Source organism: Herpailurus yagouaroundi, unplaced genomic scaffold (assembly GCF_014898765.1).
Source record: "Herpailurus yagouaroundi ecotype Mexico unplaced genomic scaffold, PumYag 193, whole genome shotgun sequence".
Lineage (NCBI taxonomy): Eukaryota > Metazoa > Chordata > Mammalia > Carnivora > Felidae > Herpailurus > Herpailurus yagouaroundi.
This window is the reverse complement of record NW_024412424.1, coordinates 2,768,873-2,779,535: the sequence shown is the minus strand read 5'-3', so window position 1 is coordinate 2,779,535 and position 10,663 is coordinate 2,768,873. Positions and strand designations below refer to the sequence as shown.

General features: G+C 60.4%; 1 protein-coding gene across 1 annotated transcript; it reads right to left on the bottom strand.

Annotated features, from left to right (window-relative positions):
* Window positions 1-221: 221 nt before the first annotated feature.
* TMEM59L (transmembrane protein 59 like) lies at window positions 222-5,362 on the bottom strand. The gene is made up of 8 exons (XM_040444972.1): window positions 5,086-5,362; window positions 3,952-4,108; window positions 3,741-3,850; window positions 2,443-2,595; window positions 1,755-1,857; window positions 1,314-1,431; window positions 1,095-1,212; window positions 222-877 (listed from the first exon to the last, which is right to left on the bottom strand). Exons 1-8 carry the CDS (start codon window positions 5,260-5,262, stop codon window positions 749-751), a joined length of 1,065 nt encoding a protein of 354 aa, XP_040300906.1. The 5' UTR covers window positions 5,263-5,362; the 3' UTR covers window positions 222-748.
* Between the last annotated feature and the right edge of the window lie 5,301 nt (window positions 5,363-10,663).

The window sequence follows — 10,663 nt, the reverse complement described above, 5'->3', positions numbered from 1 at the left end:
AAGAAAGGGTACTGACCCATCCAGGCCAAGCAGGTAGCAAAGGCCACTTTTCTAGGGACATCCCTAGTCAGAAGTGTGATGTGGGCTGGGCGGCAGAGGGGCTGTCCGTCCTCAAGCCACGGGGAGTTGCCAGGGCTGTCCCCATCTCCAAGTGGACCGGGGTCCTGGCCATGCCCAGGCTATTCTCCCAAGGACAGATGGAAAGACAGACAGAAGCAGGCTCAGTCCAAAATATCTTTTATATACATGGTTTATTCCTCCCGACCCCCATGCTGCAACCCCAGTCTCAGCCGCCCTCCCAGCATGGAGCTGCCCACCACCTCCTCTCTCAGGGGCCTCCTCTCTTGGGACTGGATCTCCGGAGGTGAGCTGGGTAAAACGAGGGGGCCCTAGCACAAGGTGGCTCCCCTGTGCCTTCAGCCCCCACCCTCCAAAAGGGGAGGAAAGAGGAAAGAGGAAGGCAGCACAGAACTGGGGCTCAAGTACTCAAGAAGCTACAAGATAGAAGACAAAAGTAGCACACTCTGGGGAAGGGGGGGGCAGGGAGGAACCAAGGCCAGATCCCACCCCCCTATTGGGGGCGTGGCAATCCCAGGGCCCGGAGGGGCAAGGAGTGGGACCGGGGAAAGAAGAAGGATCGGGGGTAGAGGAGCCCAAGGATGGTCCCACCCTGGCCTGGACTCCTGGGCACAGGGCAAGCGAGGCTCGCGGAGCCCCTGCACTTGGCAATGCATGGGTGGATGGACACCTACAGCTTGGTCAGGTCCAGCTTCAGCTTGTAGGGTGGGGGGCTGTCCCCGAAAGCATGCGACGGGGGAGGGTACAGGGGCCAGTCTGGCTCTACCATGAAGCCCTTGTGCTGCTCCAGGGTCAGGGGCTGCAGGGGGAGGAAGAGGGATGGAGGGAGAGCTAATGAGCTCCCACCCTGCCAAGGCTCCTTCCCACCCCTGATCTCAGGTCACCTCAACTATGGGTTGGCATCGTTCCCCCCATCTCATAAGGAAGTGAAGAAACTTGCCCAGTGTCACACGGCAAGTCAGGAGACCCTGCCTCCAGGGGAGAGTTCTCCCACCCCCCCACTGGGCCCCGCCCACCTGAAACTTGAGGTGTTGGCCAGGTGCGGTCACCAGGGTGGAGCAGCTCAGCCACAGCATCACCAGCACAGAAAGGAAGAGGCAGCAGGCCAGGATCCAGCGAGGGAGCCCTGAGCGCCTGACCCACCCAGAAGGCACGCTCAGCGGTCCTAGTGGGGGTTGGGGAGACCCTCCCTTCCAGCTCCACTCCCATCCCACCCCCGGGGTCCTGTCACCCACCGGGACATGCAACTGAGGAAGTCGTTGTCCTGCAGCTCATCGGACTCCACCTTGGCCTTACTGCTGGTCTTGACTCGGATCTTGGCCTTCCTCACTTTGTCCAAGGGGCCTACAGGGTCTGAGACAGGTCTGCTCTTAGCAATTCCCAGACCTCCCCCAAGAGATCAAAGCAGCCATGGAGAGGAGAAAGGAAGCCAGGACCTAGGGCAATGGGACATACAGTCCTGGGAGAGATCAGAACCCGGGAAAATGGACCATGGAACTCTAGGAGATGGATCATGGAATCCTGGGAAACAGACTACAGAACCCTGAGAGATGGACCAAGGAATTCTAAGAGTTGAGAGACAGAAATCCCATTCCTAGAGGTTCATTTTCCAGGAGGATGCCTTATGGCAGTGGAGCTGCCTGTGGAAGGAGCATGGGTCTAGCCTCAGAACTTACCCACGTGTACCTCCAAGGCCTCAGGGTGGGATCCCCGCCAGGTCACCTCTACTCGCTGCAGACGGGCCCCTTCATGCCCCAGGTTCTCTACCACAGGCTGGGTCTGGGTCAAGAACAAGACAGCACAGAAGGGCCACTTAGAAAGTCACCACGTTAGCCCTGGGAAGCACACCTCTGGCCCATGAAGGCTACGTTGTCCCATGCCCAACTGGCACATCGTTCCACTGGGTGCAGAGAGGACACCCTTCTGTGGGGCTCTGGGCTGTGACATCAGGGATGTGGTTCCCTGCTATTGTGGGCATCTCAATTCATCTTGACCCCATCCTTTTTAGCTCCTGACCAAGCCAATAGAATCACAGGGATTGGCCGAGAGATGGTCACATGACCCAGCCAGGGCCAATCAAAGTAAGTCCCAATTTGGTTAAAACTTCAGAGAGGTTATAATCTAGAGCCTTGGGCATCTACCCAGCTATCAGGAGGGAAGAGCTTGCCTGGAAATGAAGCCACCGCAGAAAAAAAGCAGAGTCAAGGAGGGGAGTGAGACAGTGAACCCCTGAATCTAGCTGTGTCTGAACCTCCTTGACCACCTGAGGACTTTGCATCCCATGAGCCAAGAACCAACGCATCCCACCTTCTTACCCTGATCACCCACCCACCACGCTGGTGTGGCCCCTGCCAGACCCCTCACCTGGAACACCACCACCTTCCCATTGTCAGTCTGCAGGTAGTATGTCCAGGTGGAGGAGACGAAGCCCTGGGCCGAGTTGACAAGGTCATTGCAGAGGGTGGAAAACAAGTCCAGGAGCGAAAGGGCCCCACTTGGAGCTTCCAGGACCTTTCTCTGCCAAGGGAAGGCCCAAGGCACAGAAATGTCACCAAGGTAGGGCGTTCACCAATGGGAGGGGGGCTGGGAGAATTCACTATGATTGGAATTTGCTAAGTGGTTTGGGGCAACAGGGCTTCGTACAACGAACACAGGCCTTAGGAGCTGCATTTGGCTTCCTGTTGCCCTCGGAGAAGTGGATTGCCCTCTCTGAACCTTCAAACGGGGATGATTCTCTTCCCTCATGGGGTTGTTATGAGAGTTCAACTAGACAACGGTACAGCACAAGCGCCTAATGTGTAGTAGATGCTATTATTAAATTTGTCACCACCATCCTTCTTATTTTGACAGCATCAGCAGAGAATTCAGAATAGGAAGGAATGATAGTGCAGTGTGCTTTTATGAACAGTGAAGGCCTGGAGGGGGTGGAGGAAAATGGGTGAAGGGAGAAGAGCTTTCTGGGGAATCTCGGTCCATGGGTCTCTGGCTGTGATGAATGATGTCCTGTGCCTTAGTTTCCCCAGATATAGGGTTTCCTAGACTCACTTATGGACATGACAGGTGAGCAATTATTATTTCTCCCTGCAGTGGGGGTGGGGGGGTGCTCCTCCCTGAAACTCAGTTCTGAGCCCCCGCCCCCATGACAGTGGCCACCTGTTCATCACAAGGAAGGTGCTCAGACCAGCACCTGGCATGTAGTAAGTGCTCGATAAAGTCAGCTCTAATAGCACAGAAGACGAGTGAGGGGAGAGGTGTTCGTAAGCCTTGGTGGCACTGGCTTTGAATCCCATCTCGTACAGCCCTAAATGTATGAACTCGGGTAGTTGCTTCGAAGGCACGAAATGGGAGTGGCGCTGTCCCAGGTGCCTCTAGGTAGCCTGAGGAATTTGGGACAGGCTATGGCTGAGCCTGGACCAGGACAAATGACTGACAAACCGTGGCTGTTTCCTTACTCTTCGTAAGGTGGTGGGAGGAGAGAGTACTTCCCATATCACAGAGGTGATAACTGAGGCTTGAGACCAGACTTGACTCCATCGAGGGCACCCGGTAAGCCCAGAATGGACTGCAGAGCCTGGGAGACTCTGGATATGAGTGCAGATTTGCAGGGCGGGGGTAGAGAAGAGTGGTGACAATCCCAGGGCCACGGGTGGGAGGGTGCCCACCTTCTGCTCTGGCTCAGGCTCAGGTTCAGGTTCCGGCTCCGGGTTCTGGCTCCAGCAACCCTCGCTGCAGGCCTGCTGCTCCGTCTCCTTCACATAGGCCTCCACACAGGCTGGGGGATGGGTTGGAGTGGGGAGGGGGCAGGAGGGGTGACTACAGGCTGACCCTTCCCCCGCCACCCCTCCCCACCCCGGCCACCCAGCCAGCCCTCACCTGCTTCACACTCAGTCTGGGTGGCATTGGGCTTGGAGCTCCTGGCCACGAATCGGCAGATGGAGAAGAGGCGGCAGCCACGCTCACAAGCACTGATCAGGACAGCCCTGTCATACTCATATGGGGACTCCGTGGGGTCCTCCTCCTCCAGCTCTGCCTGGGAGAGGGGACGCTGGGCTCAGGCCAGGGGGAGGGGCAGGAGGAGATCTGCGCTGGAAGCACACGCTCAGAGCAGGAGATAGAAGATTTGTGGTCCTCTCCCTCCTCCTCCCCCCCCCCCAAATGCAGAGAGATTGAGGTGGGGAGAGGAAGGCTAAGAATATTAGTGGGGGTTCTTAGCTCTGAGGAAGAGAGAAGGGGAGGGAGCTTGAGAAGGGGGATGGACCGTGGAGGGCACTGGGTTTGGGCAATGGTTGTAAAATGCATAAGAGGGCGCCAAACCCCCCCCCCCCCCCCCCCCCAAGGCTCCAGGGAGGAGGGCAGAGATTGAGGGGGATTCTCAGGCCTCAGGAAGGAGGGAGGAGGCTAAGAGGAGGAGGTTTTGTCGTATTTTCTGGCCTGGGAAAATGGAGATCCAGCTGGGGGGGGGGGGGGCGCGGAGGAGGTGAATGAGGGCTGGTAGCTCTTGGAGGGGGGAGGGGAGGGAGGAGGATGTGGAAGTCGCTTAGGTGGAGGAGGAGGAGGAGAGGACCGTCAGGCCTGAGGGAGGTGGGGGATGGGCGCCCCGAGGAGGGTCTTTGCGCAGCGGACTAAGACACCTCAGTCCCCCTCCCAGCCCCTCCTTTGGAGGGACCCCCCCCCCCAGCTCCGCATTCATCAGAGGGACTTGCATCTCCAAACCCTCCCTCATCAGAGGGACACCACCACCGCCCCCCCCCCAGCCCTTCCTCCGCGGGAGGATCAACTCCCAAGCCCCATCGGAGGGGCACCCGACCCCTGCGCTCGCCTCAACAGAAGAGAGTCCAGCCCTTGCCTCGCCAGAGGGACCCATCCCCATTGTGGAAGCCCCATTTCCGACTCCTTCCCCCTCCGAAGAACCCCCGTCTCGCGTTCCCGACGGTGGGAACCGCATCCCCAACCCCTCCCCCACCAGGGAGGTCTCGGGTCCTCCGGCTGGCGCCGCATGCGTTTCACCTGCGAGAGCTGCGGACCGGGATAGCGGTCGCGGCACCGCAGCTGGCAGCTCTGCGTGTCCCCGAGTTGCGGGGCGAAGGGGTCGCGGGCGGAAGGCGCGGGGGTGGCAGGTGGAGGCTGCAGCAGCAGCAGCAGCAGCAGCAGCAACAGGAGCGGCATCAGCGCCACCGAAGCCATGGCCGTGCCGGGCGCGAGGGGCTCGGGGGACGCCGGCTCCTGGCAGGCACCGAGGATGCAGCGGCGGCGGCGGCGGCGGCGGCGGCGGCGGCGGGGACCGGGTCGCTGACGTCACCCGAGCGAGGCAGCCTGGGAAGGGGGGGCGGGGGATGCGGAGATCGGGCGGGGGAGCTGCGCTGCGGCACCGTCGGGGAGCGGGTGGGGTGGGGCAGGTGGACCTTCTGTCCCATCTCGGGGGTGCCGCGACACCTCCCTCGTACGCAGGCTGGAGAATCTCAGCCAGCGCTTTGGGGCCAAAAGGAAACAAACTGGGTGACGGGCTGGGGCGTCTCTGTTCGCCAGGGGATTCAGCGAGGGCCTCCCCAAGGAGGCAAAGTTTGAGCTGACCAAGCGGGGAGGGCAATCCAGGCAAAAGTAACGGAGAACGCGGAGGCGGGTAGGAGGGTGGTGGTGCTGAAGCCAGAGAGTGGAGGTGGAGGGACGTGAGGATCACAAGACCGGGTCGGTGAAGGCCTCGGGAAGGTCTGCGCCATCCAAGTGAGAGGGGTGGTAACTTTGTAACTGGTTTGCCTCTTGTAGGAAGCCTTTCCGGGCCCTTCAGGGTTCCCCCAGCCTCGCCCCCTCCTGGCCCAGCCCTGATCCACAGGCTTGGGGGATCTAGCACTCTCTCCCCCAGACTGGGAGCCTCTCGGCCCGGCGCTGAGTGAGAGGGGGCACAGAGGCGCGTGTAGGTGCTGCTAAAATTCCTAATTCTTGTGGGAAAGCTTGGGGCACACAGGGACACTGCTGCCTTCCATAACTGCCACGCTCCAAGGTGACAGATTGAACCCCCCTGTATCTCGGTTTAAGAGGTCTCCCTAGCTCCCTCTCAGTCAGGCAGGGTAGTGTGGGCGCCCCTCTACGCTTCGGTCCCCTGCAAAGATGACCCCTCCATCCCTCGCTAGCATGCCCGGTGCAGGTGCCTGCGGAGGTCGCGCAGCCGTCCACTTGGCTTCCATCAACGCTCCACCCCCACAGACGGGGCGGCAGCCACGCGGGGTCGGTGGGTCAAAGGGCGCCGCAGGTTCCGGCCGAGGAGGAAGGGACCCGGGGGGACCTGGCGCACCCCCTCCCCGGGCCGGCCGCGGCGCTTTCATCTCCGCGGCCTCGGCCGGCCCCCACGTGGCTTAATCAGGCGCGGCTGTGCCTGGCGGACCCTGAACATCTGGATCCCGGCGCGGCCCCTCCCCCGCCCCGCCCCTCCCGGGCTACGCCGCGGCGACCCTGCGGCAAGGGCCTCCAGCCCGCGGTTTCCGCGAAAGCGAGGGAACCCCGGGGCTAAGCCCCCGCGCGTTGGGCCCTGTGCCTTGGGAAACAGCCATTGGTTAAGGCTGATACTGTCCCCCGCCTCACAGGTGGGAAACTTGGGCCCCAGGACCCCTCGGCAGAGCTAGGATTCAAGCCCACACATGTCAATTCCAGAGCCCCGCGCGCTCAAACCTTCCACAGTTACTGGACTTCCATTCATTGCAAACAAAGCCCCTCCCAGGTGTGTTCTTGCAACAACCCTATAAGGAAGTGCCGGTAGCGTTGTCTAATTTACAGATGGGGAAACTGAGGCTCAGGGTGGGAAAGGAGTGGGCCCAGATACAAGCGAGAGGAGCAAAGAGACGCGGGCCGAGGGCAGAAGAGGCGTCACTTAAAGAGCAGCAGGAAAGAAGGACTCCCTGCATCCTTTTGGGGAAGGGGACACTGAGGCTGGAGTGGTTGGGGAGCTGGCGTCGGTTGCCGGAGAAGAGCGACAGGGCTTGGTTGCTGCCCACCCACCCACCCCCCCCCTTTCCGCTCCACGAGGCCGCTGGGGGCGGGAGCGGAAGGAGGACTTGACCCTGGCCCCCCAGGTGAGCCCCCGCGCCCCTCCTGCCATTCCCGGGGGAGCAGGTCCAGGTGAGGGGCGGGAGGGCCGGCGGGCGGCCGGGGTCGGGTTTCAGGAAATCCGCCGACATTCCTTCGGGGCTTAAGAGGGAAAGTTGACTCGGCGCCGCCCCTCGCCCCCCCCCCCACTTCCTACCCCCCGGGGCGGCCCGGCCGGGGGCGGCAGGCGCGGGGCGCTGCGGCGGGCCTGGGCGTGAATCAGCGGCGGGCCCGGCGTCCGGGAAGCGGCGGCCGAGGTCAGGGCGGGCATCGGACAAGCGCCCTTTGTCCCTTGCCGCCCTCACCACGACCCCGCTGACCCCCACCCCCAAGCTGGGTACAGGCTGAGGAGGAGGCACGGCACCGTGGCGCCGGCGCTTGCTGACAGTGGGGGGAGGAGGAGAAAGGGACCCAGCTGTCCGTCCCCCCCCCCGCCCCCCCCCCCACACCGCAACTTTCTCCTCTTGGAACCCAAACATCCGAAGTTCTCCAGAGTGTCCAGGGGCCCTGACCTGGACCCAGGCAGCACTCCTGAGGCCCCACCTCCAATGCCTATGGGGTCTGAATTTTTAAAGTTCAGCGCACAAAGCTTTGAACCTAGGCATCCCAGCTACCCAGGCGCAAGCTCCAGGGTAGCAATGATAAAGCCCCGCCTTCTGCTGTCCCAACCTCATATGTCCAGGTCCGGACCCTCACCGCCCCTGCCTCCTGGGAACACAGGCCTGGAACACAGGCTAATCCCCTACTGAGGGCCACTGAGCACTGGGGTCTCAGCGTGGGAGAAGCATCTCTGCTCTGCTCACTCCCACTGGCTCTGGGTTCCTCCGGGCCAGTGCTGTTACTGCTGCTTCCTCCCCAGTGTCCCCTCAATGCTCTTCAATTACATGGGGGGCTGGGGCTGGAGGGTCTTCCCCGACCTAATCCTTAGGTACAGAGTATGCAGACTAAGGAGGAGTCCTCCCCCAGCCCCCGTGGGGCCCTCTCTCCATCTGCCCCCTCAGTACATTCCCAGACACCTTCAAGGACTTGGGTCAATATTTGCTAGAAGTGCCGTCAATGCTGGTTCCTCTTCCTTCGCAAAAGGCGGTGGATTGGGAAGGAAGGGGTTAAACCTCCGGGAGTGCCAGGGCTGGGAAGTGTGCACCCAGGGGTCAAGTCTCTTTCCTTAAAGTCAAAGGTAATGAAGTAAAAGTTACCCAGAGGGTAGAGGGCATGCTCCAGGGCAGGACTGGGCAAATGATCCCTACCCTTCTGTTGGTAAGGACCAGAGAGGGATGGTACCAGTTTGGGTCACACAGCAAGTCAGGGTCCCAGCGTGGGACTCACTGAGACCCCAGGCATCATGATTCACTGGGACTGCGTTTTCTAGCCACTTGGAAGGACTGAAACTTCTCCATCCTTTCATTTTGCAAATATTCATTGAGCTCTTCTCCTGTGGCCCTCACTGGGCCCAGCATGAGGTCCTAATGGCTCTCAGGGCGTTCACAGTCTAAAGAAAATACGTCTCAAGAGAAAGACAATGTTCAAAGAGTTGTGTTACAAAGACAACTTGAAAAGGTGAAGGGGTAGAAGGGTGCCTTGTAAGGGCGGGGGGGGGGGGGCGGGGGATGCCCTCTGAGGTGACACTTGACCTGTGACCTGATGGAAGATAAGGTGCTAAGTGTGTGTGGGGGGAGCTTTGGGAGGAATCGCATCCCTGTAGATGGAAGAGCAAATCTGTAAAGACCTGTGATAGCAACAAGCCTGATGTGTTTGGGGAAACAGGGCTGCAGTGGCTGGAGCGAAGTGAGGGAGAGGAAGGGGAAAAAGAGAGTGGAGGAGAGGAAGGGAGAGGAGGGGGGATAGGGTGGCTGGGCAGAGAAGACCTGCCTTGCTTCTTTTAAGAGCTCCTGCCTGCCGTGCAGACCAGGGCAGGAGGGTCACCGGGGAAGCCCAGGAGGAGGCCGAGCAGTATCCCAGAGGGAGATGGTGGGGCCTGGACCGGGATGGGGTGGGGAGAAGGGGTCAGAATCTCAGAATGGGGATGTGTTTTGGAATCAGAGCCAACAGGATTTGCTGATGGATTGGACGTGGGGGATGAGCGAAGGAGAGAGTTGTCACGCACGCCTCCAGGTCTCTGGCCTGAGCACCTGGGTGGATGGGGGAGCCTTTTCCCAAAACCCAGGAATGACTGGGGGAGGAGCAGAGATAGGGGGAGGGGATATCAAGATCTCACTCGAGAAGTCTTAAGTCCTCCTGGAAGGAGTCAAACTTTGCAGGGCAAAGATTGTGGGGGAGGGGTTGCGCATATCCTGCAAACCATTCCAGTGACGAACTGCCAATGCCTCTTAACCATCTGGACCACCTGGCAGGTAGAACTCTGGCTCCCTTTTTCAGAGGTGACAAACTGAGGCCTGGGGACCATCTTTGCCACAAAAGAACATACCTCCAGTGCCAACGGCCGTGCCGAGGGCTTAGATTGTGGCACCTTCTGTAGCAATGCATTTTCTCACAGAAGACCTTAGGCTGTCTGAGAGCTACCCATTGTACAGAGGATAAAACTGAGGCCTGATTGCATCAGTGAACGGCAGTGTACTACTCCAGGGCTTTACTCTCTCATCAACCCACCCAGAATCCAGAATGTGCGTGTGCAGAGCCCCCAGGATCCTGTCCTCCAATCCTCTTTTCTGACAGTCTGGGGTCTGAGTTGGGGATCCAAGCAACAGGAGTGGAGGGTAGCTTTTGAGCAAACAAGGTGAGGACTCCTGAGCCACGCTCAGAAGCTTTTACCCCTCTGGATGGTTAGGGACATGGAGAGAGAGGGTCCAGGCCTCTAAGGGAACCCCTCTGTAAGGGAAGTTAGAGCCCTTTCTCTCTCTGGGCACACCGCTGGGGGCAGGGCTGAGACTCAAACCTTCGGGCTGGAGGTGTCCCTGGAACTCTCATCTCAAGCACCCTCTAAACCTCCGGAGAGGCCAGGAGCCCTTCTATCTTGGGCACTGCATCGGGTGCTGACCGACAGGAGGGGAGTGAGGCGCCCGGGCCAGGAGGGGTCCCGAAACCCAAGCAGTGGCCAAAAATAATAACACGGAGAAGGCGCAGAAAAAAAGGAAGACAAAGTATGCGTCGCTCCGGGCAGCCGGCGTTACCTGGAGTCGGCGGGCGGCGGCCGCCGGAGCTATTACTCACTGCGTGGCGCACCCCACCCGCGGGCCGCTGAACTGATTTTTCCGTGGGGAGGGGTGTCAGTGAGTCGGGGTGGGCCTCCTCACCACTCTCCTCGTGGGTACCCTTCCCGTCCCGCTTGCGGGACCGGGGCAAATCCCCGTCCCCGCTCCCACCAGGTCCCATTTCTCCCAGTCTGTCCGCGCCGGAGCTCCCTCCTAAGGCCCCCAGAGCCCCCTGAGGAACCTCAGCCCTGTCCTGCGTGAAGGGGACAGCTGAGCCAGGGCAGGGCCGGGGATTCCGTTGGCTTCCAGCTTTTTCTCAGTCTTCCCTCCAGCAAAGCCTGGGACCGAGGCTGCGCGCG